Source organism: Trichinella spiralis, assembly GCF_000181795.1.
Source record: "Trichinella spiralis strain ISS 195 chromosome Unknown Scfld5, whole genome shotgun sequence".
Lineage (NCBI taxonomy): Eukaryota > Metazoa > Nematoda > Enoplea > Trichinellida > Trichinellidae > Trichinella > Trichinella spiralis.
This window is the reverse complement of record NW_003526944.1, coordinates 2,896,723-2,918,932: the sequence shown is the minus strand read 5'-3', so window position 1 is coordinate 2,918,932 and position 22,210 is coordinate 2,896,723. Positions and strand designations below refer to the sequence as shown.

Below are 22,210 nucleotides of genomic sequence, written 5' to 3'. Positions count from 1 at the left end.
TGCTTCGTGTGGTCCTCGATCTGCTTCGTGTCGTCCTCGATCTGCTTCGTGTCGTCCTCGATCTGCTTCGTGTCGTCCTCGATCTGTTTCGTGCCGTCCGCGATCTGCCTCGTGTGGTCCGCGTTTTCACTTTTTCTTCACATCTGTAAAAATGATAAACATTAAATTATCAATATTGTCGCTTTATTACATATAAAAATTCAAAATTTGAAAACTGAATTTTAAAAGCGATGATGTTTCGCAATTTCTATGAAAGATACCTTTAACAAAATTAGCATTCCACTTTTCGAAAAATGTAGCAGCCAGAAAAATTGAAAGCTACTGCGCAACGAAAATCTAATTTCAGTAGATGCTGAACGCTGTAATAAACTCAGAGAACGTTTAACGACGTTACTGCTTGCCACGTAGGTCAAGCAAACAAACGCACCATTATTGATGATAAGGCAATTTTCAAACGACCCTGATTTGCATAAAGCAGCGCTAGAAACCGCTTTGTGTGCATTGGAAATGCTTATCAAAGATCACTGACACTGCCATTGACGTAATCGAAATTTAACCATTCACGTACAGAGAACCACTAATCTAGTGGATGAGCAGCGTTTGATTAAACTTATTGCAACTGATGTGAAAAAAGAGAATTGAAAAAGTCATCAATTAAAAATTCAGTCAGAAGGCAAAATACACTTCTGCATGTCTGAAAATTTTTAAAATCGAACAACTACGTGATTAAAGTGAAGCTAATTTTTAATAAAGAAGATGGTTTGAATTTAGAGATTTTCAAGTATATGTTTACTTAGCTAATGAAAAGGTGATTTGCAATAGAGACTAGTGCGCTGAATGGGCAAGCACTACGCATGCAGCATTAGAATGTAGTTTAAGTAGAATAGAAATTCTCATCTCCACAAAATATAAAGAAAATAAAATGTACAATTTTTGCAATGCTATACCTTACTTACATCTTACATATTACGAACTTAGATACTTTAATTAAATTAAGAGATGAGCTCACCCTTTCTAAGTATCTCTAGTATCCACAGAATCAAGACACACAAAAAGGCACACATAACTCTTGACGTCTTTTGTTCTGCTTCGTGACGTTCATAATTTGCTGCATGTTGTCTGTGTTTTAACTTTTTTTGTTTTGCTTCATTTTTCATACCTGAAAAAATGATAAAAATTAAATCAAAACCGTTCTCGCTTCAAACACAGAGTAAGAGATACAGAAAATTTAAAACTGAATTTTCAAATATATCAATATCAATTAATTGCCTTTTAATTAAAAGGTCATTATTTACAAATGTGCATACAACATTTTGAAAAAGTAACACAACTAGAAAAATGGAATACTTTTCATGAACGGAAAACGGACTTCAGTAGTTAATTTACGCCGCTGTAAACTCAAAGAACGCTTTATGACGCCACCACCTACCACGTAGTCAAACAAACGAGTGAAGCCATACTGATGATAAGGCATCATTTATGGCGATCGTTATTTGCATAGAGAAGTGTTAGAAACCGGTTTTTAGTGCATTGGAAACTCTTATCGAGGATGAATTGTAGCATCACGCAGACGTAATAGAAATAAAAGAAAATCATTATGACCTTATAGATTCTAAATGTAAAAAATACATATATATTTTATAATTGTTCATCAGCTTTTGCAGAAACAACGACCGCCCACTGTATTCTCACGGCTATTTCAAATCGAGCTCACTGACTGAGCGTTATTTGACTTTACTACTATTCGCGTTATTCAACCGAACGAGCACGTTGCCACTGATAGCACAAGCACTTCTGGAAAAACTGATTTGCATAATTGAAAAACAACCCACAAATAGCGCTATCTAAAGAACACCATCTACACTAAATTTCAAAGCTGAATTGATACTATTTTTCATAAATAATTTTTGACAATGCAACATAAAAAATTGAAAATAAGATAGCCAGTAATGTAAAATGTTAAAAAATTTTCACATACATAAAAAATTAGATTAGAATTACGTGAAAATCTTGAAAAGATTTTCTATAATCCACCCGCTAACTTAGAAATGAAATTTTACAAATCTCATAACCACAGCATTATCATTGTTCAGTTATTAAAACTTATAGACTCACCATCTATCATCAGTTTTATTTTCAGAGAATTACAAAATTACTTACGGATAGTGCGACTAATTTGAATTGCCGTCATCTCCACGCTGAGATCCATCTTTCTTTTGTAGTATTCCAAATTATGATGAATTGCTTTACAGAAATAAAATTAAAACAAACAAAAAACTGGATTCGCCTTGTGGATGTTAGGCTATCGTCCCTTTGAAAATACTAAACTGCTCAATCACCGCATAGAGTACGGTAACAGCCATTGCAATTAACGCCACGCAAGCCAATGCGTAGCACTCGAATAAAAATTTGCATGAAATTCTTGGTAAACAAGTGCTTTGCCTTCTTTTCATTATGTTTACTGTAGTTTTTACAACCATTAACTAACAGTTACAGCAACGGCAGTACATGAGATACAACTAGACAATAATAACGATTATATTATTCCCGTCTCGTAGATACCGTTGGATTGAATAATCAAAGCAAATGAAATGAAGTTATATACATATAATTGAGTCAGGCATTATCTCGTTAAGTGAGAATTACATATTTAAACATAAGATGAATAGTAGCTTCATTTTGCACAGGATTAGTTAATTATTCCATTCCAGCGTAGCTGAGCACGTTTATTTTACGCTCATGAAATTTTATAATAACGCATTTCAAATGTGAGCTATAAAAATGATATGTGCGTAACCTACTTTTTTTTAACAGTTGCTTTTCAGCTATGACAAGGTGTGTTTTTATATTTTAGGTTTCATTTTATGAAAGATGCAAAAAATTGGTCAATATAAATTTTATTGTTCTTACCAAAATATTTTTTTCAGTTATTGCAGAAAAATTGCTGAAAGCTGATTGCTAAAGAAAATATTTACTTTATCATGCTGAGCATTTTATTTGATGAGTAAAATTTAAAAACAAATTATTTCCAAATTCAAATATGACTAGTTTCGTTTATTTGTGTATATATTTTAATTTGTACATTCCAAACTCGTGTTATTTTTCTTATGCATGTATATACCTGAATATCGAAAATTTTCTACAGTAGTTGTTTATGAGTTCTATGTGGGTCAACATTTAGTTTCTAGTTAGCATTTGTTGGAATGTTTTAATCGAAACTGCCAGTAATCTGTGTTATATTTTAAACTGTGATAAATACTGCTAATTGAAATCGCATTACGGTAATTTTTTTAAATTATTTTGTTTGATTTGCTTATTTATGTGAAATTAATATAAGTATTCAGTTTTGTCGATTTTGTTGTGTACAAACAAGAAGGTTTGTTTGTGTTTTGTGATCAATTAAGCGCAGATAAAAGTATCATTGCAAACACTTTTACTGTAAGCAGATCTAAGAGATGATTGAGCTTTTTAACAAAATAAAATTAGGAACGAATGTCCAGAATGTCATTGTTTATAATATAAATATATATACTTTTGCACGAATAATTTCATTTTCTTAACTAATATCAATATGAAGCTTTTAGTATAAATGGATAAACATGAGATATTTTTGTTGTAATGCTTGCGGTTTACATCTTATCAAGAAGTAAACATATGAGTGATGCAAATATGTTCCATTGATTTCCAGTTTTGTGGCTTTATTGATTGTTTATAAAATGTGATGTTTTGGGCTGGTGAAATTGATTTATTTAAATTCACGTTTTGAATATTTTGCGATAGTTTACTTATTAACTTTAGTTTTTCAAATTATGACTTATTAAAAGTGTATGTTTAAGGAGAAATTGATAAGTACATTAATAATAATAAGAAACGCATGTGAGACATTGATTATGTACGCATTAGCGGTAATTTTGGTACTCTTGGTTGCTAAGCGATAAAAACGGTGAAATATTGTGTTACGAAATAATGATGAATGAATAGGTGTGCATGTAATCGTTGTCATTAATTGAAGTCAATAAATTTGTATATGTAATATTGTTTCTTGATGAAGTTATACACTAATACAAATATGCTTAATACTTGCAACTTGCAAAGTGCATACTTTAGAGTCAGTGCGGAAGAGGAATAATGTGCGCGTTACAATTGATAGTCTTTGTTTTCAACTGTTTCAGTTCTTTTTTAAATACTGATTTCGCACGTACAACTTTTGACATTTATGAGGGAACAATGTTTTATCAGTAAGATCACTTGGATAACTGCCAAGTTTTGATGACAAGGGTGGTAAAGACTTCCGTTGATTAGGCACAAATTGAAATATATTGAACGAATGAAATGTTTTTTTTTTGTAATTAATAAGCTTATTTTAGATTTTATATATGGCAAAGAATGGTCAATAGAAAGAGTGATTTGTTGTTAAACATGACAGTTGCAAAGCAAAGCAGGATGTTTAGCTTCATTCTTGGATTGTTGTCAGTGGTGTTGATGTCTGTTTGTGTCGATGGCTCCGATGCGAATGGGAAAACAATATTTTGCTTCCATTGTAATTCAGTAATTGACGAAGATTGTGGTGATTCATTTGAAATAGAAAAGGCGAGAAAAAAGTATCTTGTCAACTGTAGTGATCAGTTGTACAAACCACCGCATTTGCCAAATGTACAGCCAGTTGGCTGTCGAAAGGTGGATCAGTATATCTTGGATACGAAGCGCGTTATCAGGCAGTGTGCATTTTATGGTGAAAATGTAACCGACTTGAAACGTCCTGGTAATAAAGGTGTGGTGTCTTATCATACACAGTGTGCGCAGTCAGAGTGCAATAAAGCCGTTTCTCTCCATTCCGCGTTCACCACGTTGATCACGATTGCAGTGGCGATATTCATGCGCCACTGAATCGTTTATCGTCATCTGACCATTTCAAATACAGCCAGCCATTTGTTAGAAATCAAATCCATTCATTTACACTGTGCATTCCTGAAATTTTACTTTTCTTGATGAGCAAATCATAAAAAAAATATAGTTTTAGTTTGGATTTTACTACTGACTTTGTAGCGGTAGTCTTCCAAAAATCATTCCTTCAAAAATTTTGGTGAATGTTTTCGCACTTTTCTATTTTTTTGCATCCAATTCAGCTGGTTGGCAATTTTACAATCAGAATAGTTCAATTCAAGACTGTCATTGGCATCATTTGCCGTGCTATTTATTATTTTTTTTATTATTCCAATTCATTTGTACGTAATTTGTATTTCTGTATCTGTACAGTTTGTATAGTTTTTCTCTTAGTTGACCTTTTTCCATTTTTAGCAATTAAACAGTTTTAAATGATATATGGTTCTGGTATGTGCAATTGTAAATTAATTTCAAAAGGGGATTATAATAGCTATCATTGGAATGTGATCAACGGTCCATTCATTATGTCTAGAATTTGTCCTAATTAAAGTGAAAGTAACGAAGCTGAATGTTCATGGTTTCTTGCAAAAGTTCTATACGGTATGGTGCATTTTCCTGATAAATTAGTTTCATGGATTCAGAAAAATATTAATCACTTCAAATTTGTCTATCACTGCTACAGCAATTTGGTGAATATCCACAGGCTCAAAATCAGGGCTGCTCAGATGTTGCAAGAAACAGTGAAGCGAAGTGAAACCGTTACAAGAACTACTCATTTCCAACTATTACGATTAATTTTGCATATAAATGGATGGAATTGTTCACATTACAATGTTTAAATAGTAGAAGAAACTCTTATTGTACTGTTAACTGTAAAGCTTCGTGCTTCAGGTTAATGCAGAATTTATCGATATTTCCCTATATAGCCCATTCTGAGTTATAGAAAACTTACAAATTGATTAATTTTTTTCTAATGTATGATGAACTCAGCAACTAATCGCATAATTAAATCGATAATAATAAATCTTTAAGCGCCATGCTAGCTAGCTCAGTGGCTTAATTTACAAAATTTTGTCAAATTTTCATAAACAACCATCATCCAATAAAAGATCGACATGGAATAACTAATGAAATTGCGCAATTCATCTGCCAACTATCGTTCAACGTAAAATAGCCTATCAGTGGGCAGCCAATGAAAAAATGCGTAGAACAGCCTATAAGTGATCAGCCAATGAGAAAAATTTGAACAAAACGAGAGTGGACAAAGTTGGCATAAGCTTCATAGTGGCTAAATGTGGTGGCAGCACGATGGCTCTGCTGCGTACATGCTTATCTCAGTTTTCCGTATGCGCTAGTTTTCGCCTTCTGCATTGTTATTTATGCTAATAATGTAATTTTCGTTAAGTACAGTGCTACAACAGCATGCATCATACAATCAAAGAGACACAAACTTGCAGTTGTTACGCAGCACACGATCTCAAATTATGGGACAACAACAAGGACAACTTTTTTAAATATCAGATTGACTTTCCAACAAGCTGCTCAGTGATGTCACTTTTTGTTGGTTAATCCACCAATCACAGCGCACATGTTTACGTATGGATCTTTGTATGTATGGCATCTTTTTACTTATGCAGTTCCCGATTAGTGAGCACCTGATGCGATGGCGCAACAGACATTTCGATTGGACAGTAATTAGCCCAGCATATTGCATCAGCATCGAGCATTACAGAAAGCAACTGCATCGGTCAGTTCTATCGTGAATAAGCTTTTTTTCGATAAATGATTGTATTTTCGTCAGGATTAACTACACTTAATCTCTGCCTTAGTAACGCGTTTCGAAATAACTAATATATACAGTACTGCCCGCTGAACCTGAAGATCATTAGAAACTGGATTTAAACATATGCATTTATTTGATTTCAAGAATACTGTGTAGTTTATGCTAGAGATAAATTTTGCATCATAAAGCATGTTATATAATGCATTGCAATCAAAACATCGACTGGTAACTTTTACAGAAAAGTTGTTGAACAAGCCACGCTGACTGATAAATGCATATTTGTGAGAAATTAAATGAAACATTGTTTTAGTTACAATTCACATAAATTGAAATACGATGAAAGGTGGTAATAGTGGCCATGTTTAATGCAATGTGTGTGAAAAAAAAGAAGCCATAAAATAAATAGAAATTCATACCTTACAACAGGCAGGTTGCTGACAAGCTGCGAAGCAGACGTAAGGTGAAGCAATGAACGTTTTCCAAGTGATTGTTGCAGGTGGTTTGATCGTATTTTCTGTCCAACTATCACAACGCATTTGTTGAAATGAAGCACCAAAAAATGACCATGTAACAACGCCGCACAGTAATTTAAGCGTTCTTCTACAGCAAATATTTCCATAATAATCGCCTTCATATGTAGGAAATCGCTTCGGGATTTGAAGGGCACAAAGCACTTTCAGCAGAATCCCTTCGGCACTGTTCACCATCAAATTAGTATAGTTTGCTGACTTGCATGTTTTCTCAGCGCCAAATAAGACACTGGGCCAGCTAGCATGGCGTTTGAAGACATTATTGTAATTATATTACGCAATTAGTTGCTAAGTTTGTACAATTACATAAGCAGTGCAACAAAACTCTGAAGAAATTAAAAATTTCCGCCATTTACTTTACACTACAGGGAAAGGTTCAACGCAAGACAGTATATGCGCAGTAGGTATAAACATGTATGTATAAGCGTTGTTAAAACAAACCTATTTCCAATAATTTGCAAACAGCACTATATATATATATATATATATATATATATATATATATATATATCTTGATTATCAAATATCGATAGCGTTCACCGAGCGCATGAACAGATCGCACGGAGTACGCACCAGCATCAAGAAACAAAAACGAAAAAGAAAAATGACAAGAGAAGCTTAGAGATTAAACAGTGGCGACAAAAGGGAAAAACGTTACTTGTAAATGGAAAACTGTGCATTGTCAACCGCATCAGTCGTCCGTAAACAGTTTGAGAAGTGTCAATGAAATGAAAAAATTGATACACTGACCACCACGCATGGTGCACACACATATGCTCAGTTATGATGTTTGAAATATTTGAAAGTATCATTCTGTCATCACAACATAACAAAAAGTTTCAATACAAACTACCGGCAGCATAATATCAATTCCAAAATTTATCCATTAATATACAAAAAAAAGCACAGAAAAGTCTTTTTATCAACATGCTTTTTGTTTCACATAAAGAGCAAAACAGACCAACAGAAAAAAAAACTATCAATCAACCAGACCAAAATGTTCATTAGAGAAAACTTGTGCTTGGATACGAAGTAGCGGTGATAATAATAATGATGATGATGATGATGATTATTATTATTATTATACATTTTCAATACGTTACGCTAAATATGCAATCCGTAATTTACGAAGGAAATTGGACCATGCTGACAGCCCTGTCAGTATCACACACTTCCAATATAGCACGACCTTCGAGTTCAGACATGCTCAACTGCTTCAGTACTTCACCAGCCTGACCAACTGGATAAACTTTGTATGTCGGTGGTTCAAGCTAATAAAAATAATAACAACAATAATAGTATCAGTTGATTAATGAAAAATGCAAAATGGTAATATATGAATAAAAAACGTCACATTTCATACCTGTCCCTGTGATATAAGGTTCACCAAATCTTGCAGCAATTCGATTGAACCGCGAGAAACACCAACAATCGATAGGCGTTTCTGCGCCAACAGTTTCACCGACAACTGAATGTCCACTCCAGATAGTCCACCGATGTACAAAACTCCACCCTTAAAAAATAAATGCTTGATTGATTTCACAATTAGCCAAGAAAAAAGCTTCTTACATCGGCAAGACAGTGCAGAGAACGCGTCACAGTTCGAGGACTGGTTACAAAATCAAATATGATTTGCAATCCACTACGTGCCGCGTCCTTAGTTCGGGTAATCAAAGTTTGCTCAAATTCTAGAAAAAAAAGATTATTTAAAATTATTTTTTACATTTTCTAAAAACAATTTTATTAAATGATTAATTCAAATACAAAACCTGACTCATCCCAATGAACCACGCAATCAGCGCCGTTGCGTTCGGCTAAAGACAGTCGCTCTTCTTTTCCATCGGCAACCAAAATGTTGACCGGTCTTTCACCGTTGGAACCAAGATAGTATTTGCACATTTTCAACAACCAGAGACCCAATCCACCAGCTCCAACAATCAACAAGTTGCAACGGCTCTGAGTTCTGAGAACAGCTTCCACTGTTTGCAAACTCTGCATTGCGGCAGCATAAGCCCACGTTGCTCCTGCAGGTAGCATCGCTGCGACACTCATCGAAAATGAATCCGGGACTTTAATCAAATCCTCCAAATTTGGGACTGAAATCAGATCCGCATATCTGAAAACAACACCCAATGTATGGTGCATCCATTTTGTTTCCCAAATTTATTTTGATATCCTACCCGTATTTTGCCATCTCTTCACTGGGCCAAACAACCACGCGATCGCCAACTTTTAAATTCAATTCTGCTGCTTTTGCATTTGAACCAATCGATTCGATTACTCCAGATACTTCAAATCCTACAGTGGAAAAAAAATCATCGAAAAAATTCATGAAGTGAAATTGAAATAAAAAAAAGAAATTTCTTCTTTAAATGAATATATACCAGGAAACAAAGACGTGTCTTTGATTCCGCAAGTAATGCGAATCTTGGAATTCTTCATTACCTCTTGATCAGTAAGGCAAACACCGGCATAGCAGACCTAAACCAAATCTGCGCAACTGCATTACACTGTTCAAAGCAGAACAAAAAACATACTGAAAGTATGTTGGGGAAGAAGTAAATAAATAATTCTTGCTAGTTGCAAAGAAAAATCAATGTACTGTGATAGCAGTTTAGAACATATTCCGAGTTGCACTTGCATTCACTTACAGTATACTCTACGCAAATTCGTACGTAATTTCACGTTAATTAAATTTAAAGTTAAAAAAAGTTATGCAAATATAAACAAGCTATCGGCATAATACAACTTTTAACAGTCAAATCTCGAAAAAGAATACCCTGATGAGCAAACAATATTTTTAGCATATTTTCTGGAGGAAAGTTTCACCACAAGCTATTTGTTCATTAAATGAAGTACAATTTTCAAAAGAACCAATACAACACTTATTTGTGTACGAATGATCGCCGCCGCTAACGGGCAAAAATCATTCATCATTATTACTCTCGCTGATCTCATACACACACATACAAACAGAAGTAAACAAAAGCTATATCGTAAACTGAATGATGTGAAAAAAAATCATATGCAATGAGTTAATTAGTTCAATGTATGTGACAGAATTTCAATTAATGACCTCATTTTGATTGATAATCATACTAATAATTGTTTAAATACAAAATAATGGGAAAAAAGAAACAAAGAAGAAAGCAGAAAAACGCTGCAAACAGATGATGTGCAAAACAAGCTGATCAATAAATTCAACACATGCTACACCACAAATGAGAAAGTATTTTTTTTAATTGAAAAAAATCATGAATAAAAACCAAAAATAAAAATGAAATTTACCTTAATTCTGGCACCTTTTGGTGGCACTTTTGGCAACGGCACGTCGTTGAAAAAGTGGACCTCTTTCAAATCTTTCGGCGAGCCCAAACTCAAACGTCGCATGCTCTCTTCCAAAACGGAACAAAACTAAGAAGAAGAAGAAGAAGATAAACAACACTGATATTCACAATCATATTAATAATTGAAAAAAATAAATCAATATTTGCATGTGCAAATAAAACCCGCGCCTCAGACAAGTTTTGTTGAATGTTTCAAAAAAGAAAAGCTGAAAAATGAAAATGAGCCTGCAAAATCGTCGTCGTCAATTGCACGCTGCGGTTCGAAAACGCACAGCACAAGGCAAAAGCATAAAGCTGAATGTGCTTTGTGCGTGCTTGTGTGCGCGCGTTCGAAAGCGACCGCTCAATTCACGTGCAAAGCACGTGAATAAGCAAGTGCAATGCTGTTGAATTGCACGTGAATCAATGCGAAAAACTCTGACGCACCGGCGGCGCCGCGAACGTCTCCCCTCTCTTCTTTCTACCGCTTTCTCGTAAGCCGTCAAAAGCATCTGCATCTGCATTTGCAACTGCAACTCCAAGCATCGTTCACAAGCAACACTTGGTGAATGGGAAGAGAGACAGACAGACAGACAGACAGACAGACAGATAGACAGACAGACAGACAGGAAAAAGTGCTGACAAATCGGCGTTAGCATTCTGCATAAAAACAACAAACCAAACGAACGAACGCTTGCTTTTCTATTCTCGCTTTTCCAAAGGATTCAAAAACAGAATCCAGCAAACACGAGCAGAATATACACAACAAGTAGAAATAGAAATAACAACAACAGATACAGAGCGGCACAACCTTTCACAAAGCAACAAGACGAGTGGGATTCTGTCTGGAAATACCCGGAAAAATGTTGAAATTGCAAAATATCAAAACTGCAACCATTATGAAACTAATTAACTGCAATAAAATGAATCACTTATTTGTCAAATCAATTGAACAACCAAAAAACATAATAACTAAATAAATTCGTGCATTTGAAATGGTAGAATCGGTTGTTGATTGGATGAAAATTGACGTGTGAAGAAAAAAAAATTTAAAAAACCAACAAAATGTAAAAACACAACTGTCAAATTGTGTACAAGAACATCACAGTCGCAATTCAACAAAGTCAAACGGACCATCAAACTCAGCGCACAAAAGCCCATCCTCTCCACTGAAGAATACAGTATGCATTTTAAAATTTTAAAGTACAAATATTGTTTCATTTTCAAAAAATTGACCTATGCTACAATAAGCGCGCAAACTTTTGATTAACAGTAATAAAACTCCGATTGGTCGTGCACAATTTGCACACAGTAGAAACGCATGCCATGTATTTATCTACTGAAAATGAAAGAAAATTTTTTATGAATGAAATCAAAAAGAAAAAAGAAAGATGCATTCTGATGAAGCTGATATGATGTCCAAATGCAAATATACTACAACCATAGTGCAACAGGAAAAGAATAAATGAATATACATAAGCTTTTCAAACAATAAGAAATGAAGTCATAAAAAATGAGCCGGAAAATAAATGTTCGCCTATGTCAATTCTGATCAATGAATGACATTCAATTCAAATGCAAAATACTGCCATTATCAATGTAAGATTTATAATCAACATGAAGAGAAGAGCTTGTTGACGAGCAAAATCAATTTCAAATCTATTGTCCATGAAAATCATCTTTCAAAAGTTAAAAAAAAGAATACAAACTGTCCGCTAATTTTGTTGCAGTTGTCAGGCTTTTCTGAGATCAAACTCATGGAAATGTATATAGCTTTCTTGAATACACGCCACCGGTGTAAAAATTGGCAGTAAAAACACGTTGCGCAGTGCTTCATAATTTAAAAACTTACAGTTTTAAAAATTCAAGTACCATGTTTTAATATTTCAAATCAATTGATCAATTTTTCGAAATACATTTTTCACAGTTGTGTAATAAGAGGACAACTAAGCAAAAAAACATTAGCTACTGAAAGGAAAGTACATACTTTAAAAGTTTAAAGTTTAATACAAAGCGGAAAGGAGAAGAGATTTGCAAATTTTATACGCACTGAATTGATTATTACGTTTGTGTAAAACAATTTTGTTTACATACCTGTTTTGACATTGGCTTGACGTTCATTTTATGCGGATATTAGCGACAAAGAAAGTCAGCTTTGTTGGTGTTTGTGAAAAGTGTCGACCGATGATTAGCACCTAAATATTGAAAAATGACAATCATTAAAATTTGAATATTGACGAAGAAAAACAGTGAAAAATAATCTTTAAAATCAATTCTGATTCTAATTTGTCGAACGAAATTTGAAATTTCGTTGCAACCACAGCTGCAACAAACAAATGACATCGACGAAACACATAAGCTGATGTGTTCATTCCAGGAGAACAGACGAGCAACTGGCAACAACAACAACAACAACAACATCATCATCATCATCATGATTGATTAATTGATGGTCAATAAATTCTATTGACTGTGCTTTTCAGATGTAATAAACTTTATACAGAAACTTTGCATAACATTCTGCTTACGTAATTTTACAAATCAACCTGGAGAGAATGTCGACTGAAATCTGCTTCTCCATTAATACTGACAAAATTTCCACAGATACTCATCACATTTTACATAATAAATTTAAATAATAATGAATAATTTTTTCTGTTCCACATAAAAATCAAATCAATCTGTCAGTTCAACTTGACACCAATTTCAATGACGCTTCTGTTGGTTCTGGTTGCAATGAGATCGTACGTGAGTTTGAAAATATTGCCCGATACAATCATCATTGTAATAACCAAAGAAAAGTTTCTTTTATCAATAACAATCATTGATTTGACATAAAGCAGAAAAAAACATTCGACTTGCATTTCTGGGTAGTGCCAGTCGGGGAAAATTTAGTTGCTTGAGTATTCAATATATTGAATATTTTCATTAAATTACAATTCATGTCATTTTTTGACAAACAAACAGAAACAAATTGAAAAAAAAACATCTGAAAATGGTAAATGGCAAAAGTAAAGTTTTTGGAATAGTTGAAAAAAGAAATTGAACATGATTATAAGTCAAGCATGACTGTAACTGTGCACGCATAATTCAACAAAAATTATAAAATTAAAAAATTTGAAAATATCAGTAATGTTTTTATTATTTTTTAAAAATAATCTTAACTGTTCTTTTGTAATATAAAGTACGTAGAAGAATTTTTTTTTGTTACAACAATACAATAAAGATTTTCAAGTATGCGATGATTTGTACATTGTAAATTTGAACAAAGGAAGTATAAAATTATCAAAAAGGAATTAAAATGAAAAATTTTTTAAATAAAAAGAACCAAATCAAGAACAAAACAACTTACAAAGCAAGCTGAGAAAAATTTTTTTAGAAAGATGGCAAATTTGCAGAACGTGCTCAACAAGGCTGTTGATGGTTGGTGAAAATGAAGCGAAAAATAAGTTTGCGCACGAAAAGGAAGTTTATATTTTTGTAAGACAAGCTGAATAGCCTTCGGGGTAAAATTGTACTGAACGCTGCACAAAGCAGCAGCAGTCGGACGTGGAACACTTTCAAATTGAACAGGTTTGTGAGAATAGACTGGAAAAATTGCTCCTTAAACAGCCCCTCCAACAAAAAATATATAACACTGCAAACAAGGAATTGAACAATATGAAGTGTTGCATTTGATTTTTTTTTCCAAATTATAATTTCTGTTTTCTCTTTTGAAACAACAAAAGTTCATTTATTAAAAAAACTGTCAAATGAAATTAATCCTTTTTGTTCGCTACAATTGAAGTTTTCAAGTAATGTGTAAAAAATCAGCACTGAATCAATTCAAAAATATCAGTTGAACATGCCTTCTGCCCCAAATTGAGGTTAAATTAAATTTAATACTAAATTGTGACATGTTGATACTACAAGTATTTCTAGTAAATTAAGAATAATCAAAATAAGATAAAGTAACCGAGTCTTTTGGAATGACAAGAAATTGATCGACACAATGAAGCAAAATTAATAAAACTTTTCCAAGTTGTATCAAGGTTATAATTATGTGGATAAATTATTTAAAAGAAAATAAATAAGCATAATAATAATAATTAATGGTAAAAAAGCTTACCAAAACACTTTCAGGCAGTGCTAATTTGAAGAGTGATTGCTATTGCAAACTGATCCGGTAGTCGTGAAATTTCAACATTTAAAAGCTTCACGTTAGGAAAGCAAGCACGTGCTTCGTAGGATAAACAAAAGAATGCAGCTATTTCACGTGAATTACCTGACGGAATAAATATACATTCAGTTGCTCTCTGATATCAACTGATCACTTTTGCAGTGTTTTCCCGGTTCACAATTCAACGACGCATTCAGTAAACAACATTTGCGCTAAACAAAAAATTTTATAATAAAAATACCTCCCACTGGTCACGCCTTTGTTGACGATGATTAATATTTCAGTGAGTAACGAGAATCTTTAATTTTAAATTTTTTTTTGAATCAAACGAAACATATTATTCAAGGTCGACATTTTCCGAGATGCCTCGAATTACGCAAAAGAAAAAATAATATCTTAAACTATGCAAACACACGTAGGCCGAATAATTATTTTCTAATGAAAACGCCATAATCGAGCAGGTAATAATTTGAAACAATTTTTCACGCAAAAGATGAATATTATTATTATTATTATTACACGTCGTGTAATTATACATTCCAATCACAACACATGATAATTTTTTCAATTCAATGAAAGGAAGCATCGCAAAAAGTACTGCTTGTTTGCTGATTGCTAATAGATGCACTTTGTGTGAATTGATCTATTCATCTTCTGCGCTAGAATGCTTGCTTGCAAATATTGACAATGTAGAACTGAAATTTATCCTCCACTGCAGGAAAATATTATTTGTTCTGTTCATTTCAACAAAAATAAAATTAAACAACAAACATGATAATAAATGAAGAAGCATTATTATCTTCTTCTTCTGTTTTATCTGTTGGTTTTTGTAGTGGAAAATATGGAAATTGAATTCATCAAGTGAACAACATTTGCATCCGAGAGAGATGAGAATATTTCGCATATTTAATGCATTAAAATTGGCAACATACAAGTGATTTTCCCTTTTCAAATTAAAAAAAGAAATTAATCCCTACTCATATTTAACATAATTTCATTAGTGAAAAAAAGGTTCAAATCAAGATCAACTTCACAACATACTGTAGCGTTGTCGATTGATGAGATTTAGTTTACCGACGTCACAGAACGCGAAGATCACTTCCCACACGGTCGGAAGGGAAAATTGTTTATTCATTTTCAGATAGATAAACATCTTTCACCAGCAGCAGCAAGGACTGATTTTAATGTGAAAATTGCACTGTCACGTACAAAGCAGTGTAAGAAGAAAAAAAGCACAAAAGAAACAGCAGAACGTTACGTGCAAGAATAATAATTATCAGAATAAGAACGACTGGTGCGTTCAGTAGTGGAGTTGGTTGGTGAAAATTTGCAATTCACAAGCATGCGGTGAAAAAATTATTCATTACAAACAACAGTGCAATGTGTTGCTGCCTGAATGATCAAGGATGCGAGTCGGGGGTGTGGCAGGGATGCGAGATTGGCTGATCCCAGCGTTCGTGCTTCACGCCGGCAACCAAGTTGCGCAGCACAACGTGCACGGCTTGCATTTTTTCAAATTTCGGCGGTATCGGGCAAAGCTTGTACGTGACTTCGTCACCGTCGTGGGGAGCGTAGTCGCCTTCGACGTCGGAAATGTGCACGAAGATATCTTCACCAGCGGGGTTCTGGTCCAAAGGGGTGATGTAGCCGTGGCCGCGTTCGCGGCAAAAGTACCTCACTCGACCGTAGTGGACCGGACCCGAGGCCGCCCGTTCGCACAACGATGGACGACGCTCACGCTTTGTAATCAACGGCGATGGCGGATTCATGCATCTGTGATGTGGATCGTGCATTGCCGATACGCATTGGAGAACGTCTTTTTCGGGAACAGAATTCAACACTGCCTCATTATCCATAAGAACTTTATTTATAGCTCCTGATCAATGTAAGGCAGAAAGAATGCAAAACTGAAACAACATTAAATTAATGAACTTTCTTCATGTCAATACAAACGCGCAAAGCCTTTGAAACCACCACCAACAGCAACAATTCATCAGTTCATGTATAAATGTATCAAAAAGATACTGCGTGCTGAAATTTGATAATGTTTCAAGAGAAATTTATCAAACCGTAGCTAGTTTGCAAATAACAAAAACGTAACGGCTAATTCCAATTGCAAACAATTTGACCAAAAGAAACCGCATTTCCATGGTCAATAATTTTCTATAGAAACTGCATCAAGTGACAAAAAATCGAACTCTGCATGCAAAATTTGTATTGATTTCCAATTTTTCCAGAAAAAAAAGTTGCTTGATACATTGCTTGATCACGTTCGAAGCATTTGCAGAAAAAAAACGTTCTTATCCAAAAAGAATAACAAAATACCGAATACCTTTATTCTAGTATGCCTCAAATTTGAACTACATACCAGAATTACAGAACAACAAGTGCCGAAACGTACCACGAATGAGGATAACTAGTTTCAAACTGAACTTCAGTATCGAATATTTTAAGCTTTCGCCAAACTGGTCGCGAGAACAAATCAAAAGCCAACAGAAAAGAACCCATCAAAATTCAACACTATAAGTGGAAAATTCTTCAAAAAGCTATTTAACGAGTTAAAACCCCTTCAGCAAGAGAAACTCAGGGAATTCACATCATCGCATTAATTTTAACAAAACGCAGTACTAAGAAATAATGCTTTTCTTCAACAGTCATATTCATTAATAATTCAATCGAAATTCACTGCCACATACTCGCATTATAAATCTAACCATTACAATTTAAAGCATGAAACCAATCAACGCCTTTCCATTTTCATCTCGCATATCAACCTTCAAAATCTTAATAATTCATTTAAAAGCTGTTTAAAAACTGCTTAAACAGTGATTGAAAAAAGATACTGTGATATTAAAAATTGTACTTTACATATTTCATACTGTATATATGAAAAATCTTTTTTTCACTGCTGAAAACATCAAATATGAATGTCTTTAAATCAACCTATTATTACATAACAGTTATATTATTATAGTAATGGTAAATCAACATCTATAATAAAATGAAAAAAAAACTATACATGCAAATGCAAATGCCAGAAGAATACGTAATAAAATATAGAAAAATATACAATGGTATTCAACAAAAGAAAATAACTAAAAAAATCGACCAAAACTCAATGAACTTTAACTGCAATTTTTCAAGAACACCACAACTACGTCAAAAATATAGTAGTAACTGTAAGATTGTTAGAGTAAACTAGCTCACCAAAGGGTAAGATAACTAAAAACGTAAATTGTAAAACGATGAAAATCATAATTATTATACCCATCAAAACAAAAATGGCTGTTGAGTGGTGAAGATTGAAAACATTATCATAACATTTTCTAAAAGCTATGCCATTACAATGTGTTCATACTATTTGTTCAAAAATATAATCGACCAACAGTAGCAATTAAACCTGAAAATCTTTTTTCAGAACAAATCAAATTTAATATTAAATAATAAAATTATAATCTCTGGTGTTGAAATTCACTGCTATACTAAAAGGCTTTTACTTCAGAATACAATAAATGTAAAATTGAAGAAAGAAACAGAAATTAAATTACTAATAAACCTACTGCGCCCCCATAATAATAAATTCTACTTTTTAAAAGTACTTTCCTATCGCTGTCGGGCACCAACAATGTAGCATCAGGATATAAAGTTTCAAAAAAATAATGAAAACATCGAAAGCTTTAAATAAATTTAGTTTTGACCAATACTGGTATTCTTCTTCCTTTTGGCTTTCGGTTCAGGGGCATTAGGATTACCGCTTTCGTAAAAGATTTGCAGCAATTTCACCGATTCATCTTTCCGATAGTTTGCCACTATTTCTGATGGAAACGTATGACCAAATGTTTCTTTCACGTCCAACACAGAACCGAAGCCGCCAAATCTATCATTCGGACAGCCGTATACAACTCGTTTCAGTTGCATTTTGCAAATCAAAGCTGCGCACATCATACATGGCTCACAAGTAACAAATAATGTTGTTTTTAGAAAAACATCATTAAAGGAGAAACAGTTAGCTTTACACCATAAAAAAGCTTCATCAAAAGCTTCCATCTCAGCATGCCGACAAGCATTTTTGTAAAAATTCACCCTGTTATGCCCGCGACCGATGATCACATTTTCATAAAGCAGAACGCACCCCACTGGAACTTCTCCTATTGAGAGTGCCTTTCTTGCTAAAGTAAACGCTTCCTCAAAACATTTTTCTTCGGAAAGCATTGTCAGTGAATCACGGTGTCAGTTCGCAAATCAACACTTAAACGTTTACCCAAATAATAAATTAAACTGTCAATTAAACCTAAATAAACTAAATTAATAAAGTTCTTTGATAAAAAATTAGAATTACCTTGTTTGGTCAATGTCTTTGTTTCACTTATTAAACTGTTTCATTTTCACAGTTTTACAGTATGCGTACTTAAAGAAATGGGAAGTAAAGTCTTATCAAGATTGTTATACCTAATTAAATGTGCTTCATAGATCATCGTATATTGTCTTCTGTGAAACTGACTTGCGCAATATTTTTGGATCAACAGCAAATTTATTACATTCTTCCCAAATGTACAAATATAAATTAAAAACATAAAAATAAATGCTATGAAGTTAAGTTATTATATAAAATAGGTTGACATTGATTGAAATAACAAAAAAATAAAAAATATTACCAATACGGTAAAAAAAACCTTGATTTTCAGGTGCACAAAGACACCGTAATTCATCCAGTGTTAGCAAAACAATGAAAGCTTCTTAGTTTATCTGTGAAAATATTTAGATAACAAATGATACATATAACTGCTCAAGTGATAGAAGAAATCATAAACAAAAATGATTCACTAATTTAAATTTGGCAAATATAACAATTTAGTTTAGCGAGACTGCTTTATTCTTTGAAATGCATTTTACAGAATAAAGTTTCAGAAATTTGTTATTAAGATTTTAAAGTTTCACAATATGCCGCAAATGAAACTTGTAATTTATGTATGCAGCGCTTGGATAAGAGTAATGCATTCGCCTTTAAGTAATATGCGACCAATTTGACGCCGTTGTTTGGATTTCAAGTCAACTTCTTCTGCTTCTTCCAACACGATGTTCATGAATTCATCGAATCCTAAAAATGCGAAATAGAAATGACAATCACAATGCTTAAAAAACTGTAAAAATATTCTAATTTCGTAATCTTACCAACTATGTAACCGTCGATGCGTAAGTGAGTGTTTTCATAAAGCCAAAACTGAACGCGACAGTGACTCTGAAGAAATCGGAAGACCAAATTTATCGGTTGTACCATAACCTTTTGAACTTTTGGTTGGCCACCTTGACGATACGACATGATGATAACGATTATCTAAACCATTTGACAAAAAAGAAATGTATTCATGTTCTCAAAAATTAACTCGAAAATAACATTTATCATACATAACGAATAACAAATAACTATCATCATCAAAATTCAAATTTTACAAATAATATATAGACTTTTAATGACCAGAAAGTATTTTTCAAAAAAAATACTAAACTAACAAAACAAAAGCAATTTGGAAATTTCAACTTTAGCGCCAACGATGCTGCCCTGAAACGAATGTGCAGCCCACGGATAGAACGAGAGTGAAAAAATGAATCATTTTCAATACAGAATTCAGCTTAATACTTAGATAAATGATCAAAATCATTTTAAAGTGAAATTGCACTGAATCAAAATTTAAAATAAGTCAAATGTTACAACAACACATTCGGAATGTAAACAACTTGCATACTTCAAACTGTCAAACATTTAGATAATACTTTTAATATAACTGCAAAATAATAGCCTCATAGTTTATTACTAGACATATTAATTGCTAAAGCCTAAAGTTCATACAAAGTCGTGCCTCAGAATAAAATCTGTTTCTATTCATAAAAAAATAAACCATACTGTTAAGGTGAGTATTATGCAACTTTTTCAAACATCAAATTACAGTATGATACAAAGAAATTAATCCATGCATACTGTAATTGCTATAATTTGAATAGTACATAATAGATTAATATTAAGTATAATTTATAACGTTAAAAAATTTAATTAATATTTTTTATTGTCAATTTTTAACTTAAAATAGTGCAAAAAATGAAAAAAATGACAAAAAATTTTATCATAAAAAAACAAACAAACAACAACAAAAACATAATTTCAAACAAAAATTAACATGAAAAAATTAATTTCTAATAAAAATTCATTTTTCCGCCTTAACATCAGTTAAAGTGTTGAATGATAGAACTGAATTCAATTTGGCAAGTTTGCGCTCGGCTGCTTGTAGGCGTATTCGAAGTTGTTGCGCTTCATTTCGGCTTTCTTCTTCATTTGCGATGAAGCTTGTAATTTTCGCTTGCAACTGCTCAATTTGAACCATACATTTTTGACATTCTTCACAATATTTCGCTTCCAAATTTTCAACCTGAATGAAATAATGAAAATGTTGTTCAAATGAATAACAGATAACAAAACTTAATCATCTTAAGCGAATTATTAACCACCTTATGATCAGCAAATATAACTGTATCTTTTGAAATTCTGTTCAATTCTCTACGAAGACGTTCAATTTCATTTTCCGCGTTCTCTTTGAAATTTAGCTGCGCTTTAATCAATTGCTGACTTTCCATTAACAGTGCATTCAATGTCTGATATCAATTATAAAATACAAAATAACAATCAAATTTAAAATCAATTCAAAGCCTACTTGATTTTCTTTCAGCAGTTCTTCACAACGTTCTTGTGCGTTATCATTGTTCATATTTAACTGAAAATGATGTTTTAAATTATTTCCAATTTAATTTTTCACAGTATTCAATGTTACAAAAGTGGATATCAAATTCAATGGAATCTCAAAGCAATTCACCAGCGTTTTGTAAATTCAACGCATGATTTAATGAATGCACAAACCTTTCTTCCATTTCTTGTTTTCGAAAAATGGTTCGAAACTTTGTTTAAAGCATCTTTCATTTGAAAGTTATTTAAATCACCTCTCGCCTTGGTCAGTTCATCGTGAAGTCGATTTTTCTCGTTTTCCAGATCTCTCATGTCAATCTGTTGCACTTTGAAAGCGTTTTCAAGTTTTTTGTACAAATCTGCTGACTGTTCCACTGAAAGTTAAAAGCTAGGGTTGACATTAAAACGTCTGTTTCTCTATAAACAAGCTTACCGACAGATGCTAATGTTTTCACTTTTTCCTCGACGTTTACGCATTGGTCGTGCAAAACTTTCGAACGATAATCAAAATTTTCCACAGTCTCATGCAGTGCTTTCTTCACATCCTCGGCATCATTTAACTGCACTTGTAAGTCGGCTTTTGTTTGGTCAGCTTCCATCTTTTCCAGCTGCATTCACACAGAATTTTATATTAAAAAAATTAAAATGGAAAACAACCTTATGATCCATCAGCTCTTTCTTAAGCCAAGAAATTTCTTTTTCTAATGCTTCTAGTAATATGGACTTTCTTTGCTAAATTAACTGAAAGCGCTTAATATGACAGAATAAATCAACAAGCTTCCGCTTTTTTTACGA

General features: G+C 33.1%; 7 protein-coding genes across 7 annotated transcripts; 1 reads left to right on the top strand and 6 right to left on the bottom strand.

Moving 5' to 3' along the window:
- Positions 1-662: 662 nt before the first annotated feature.
- Positions 663-1,157, bottom strand: Tsp_04326 (conserved hypothetical protein). Its single transcript, XM_003375092.1, has 2 exons — positions 1,010-1,157; positions 663-694 (listed from the first exon to the last, which is right to left on the bottom strand). The coding sequence occupies exons 1-2, from the start codon at positions 1,155-1,157 to the stop codon at positions 663-665; spliced, it is 180 nt and encodes a 59-aa protein (XP_003375140.1).
- A 3,229-nt stretch (positions 1,158-4,386) lies between these two features.
- Tsp_04325 (conserved hypothetical protein) lies at positions 4,387-4,887 on the top strand. The gene has a single exon (XM_003375091.1). The coding sequence runs from the start codon at positions 4,387-4,389 to the stop codon at positions 4,885-4,887; it is 501 nt and encodes a 166-aa protein (XP_003375139.1).
- A 1,990-nt stretch (positions 4,888-6,877) lies between these two features.
- On the bottom strand, positions 6,878-7,374 carry Tsp_04324 (conserved hypothetical protein). Its single transcript, XM_003375090.1, has 2 exons — positions 7,084-7,374; positions 6,878-6,931 (listed from the first exon to the last, which is right to left on the bottom strand). Exons 1-2 carry the CDS (start codon positions 7,372-7,374, stop codon positions 6,878-6,880), a joined length of 345 nt encoding a protein of 114 aa, XP_003375138.1.
- Positions 7,375-7,991: 617 nt separating this feature from the next.
- Positions 7,992-12,720, bottom strand: Tsp_04323 (oxidoreductase, zinc-binding dehydrogenase family). The gene is made up of 8 exons (XM_003375089.1): positions 12,618-12,720; positions 10,486-10,611; positions 9,582-9,678; positions 9,378-9,495; positions 8,967-9,313; positions 8,767-8,885; positions 8,561-8,710; positions 7,992-8,468 (listed from the first exon to the last, which is right to left on the bottom strand). The coding sequence occupies exons 1-8, from the start codon at positions 12,642-12,644 to the stop codon at positions 8,322-8,324; spliced, it is 1,131 nt and encodes a 376-aa protein (XP_003375137.1). The 5' UTR covers positions 12,645-12,720; the 3' UTR covers positions 7,992-8,321.
- Positions 12,721-16,082: 3,362 nt separating this feature from the next.
- Positions 16,083-18,894, bottom strand: Tsp_04322 (tRNA-specific adenosine deaminase 2). Its single transcript, XM_003375088.1, has 2 exons — positions 18,435-18,894; positions 16,083-16,558 (listed from the first exon to the last, which is right to left on the bottom strand). The coding sequence occupies exons 1-2, from the start codon at positions 18,892-18,894 to the stop codon at positions 16,083-16,085; spliced, it is 936 nt and encodes a 311-aa protein (XP_003375136.1).
- A 638-nt stretch (positions 18,895-19,532) lies between these two features.
- Tsp_04321 (small nuclear ribonucleoprotein E) lies at positions 19,533-20,012 on the bottom strand. The gene is made up of 2 exons (XM_003375087.1): positions 19,855-20,012; positions 19,533-19,780 (listed from the first exon to the last, which is right to left on the bottom strand). Exons 1-2 carry the CDS (start codon positions 20,000-20,002, stop codon positions 19,647-19,649), a joined length of 282 nt encoding a protein of 93 aa, XP_003375135.1. The 5' UTR covers positions 20,003-20,012; the 3' UTR covers positions 19,533-19,646.
- An 870-nt stretch (positions 20,013-20,882) lies between these two features.
- Tsp_04320 (hypothetical protein) lies at positions 20,883-22,014 on the bottom strand. The gene is made up of 5 exons (XM_003375086.1): positions 21,849-22,014; positions 21,590-21,789; positions 21,387-21,446; positions 21,184-21,327; positions 20,883-21,104 (listed from the first exon to the last, which is right to left on the bottom strand). The coding sequence occupies exons 1-5, from the start codon at positions 22,012-22,014 to the stop codon at positions 20,883-20,885; spliced, it is 792 nt and encodes a 263-aa protein (XP_003375134.1).
- Between the last annotated feature and the right edge of the window lie 196 nt (positions 22,015-22,210).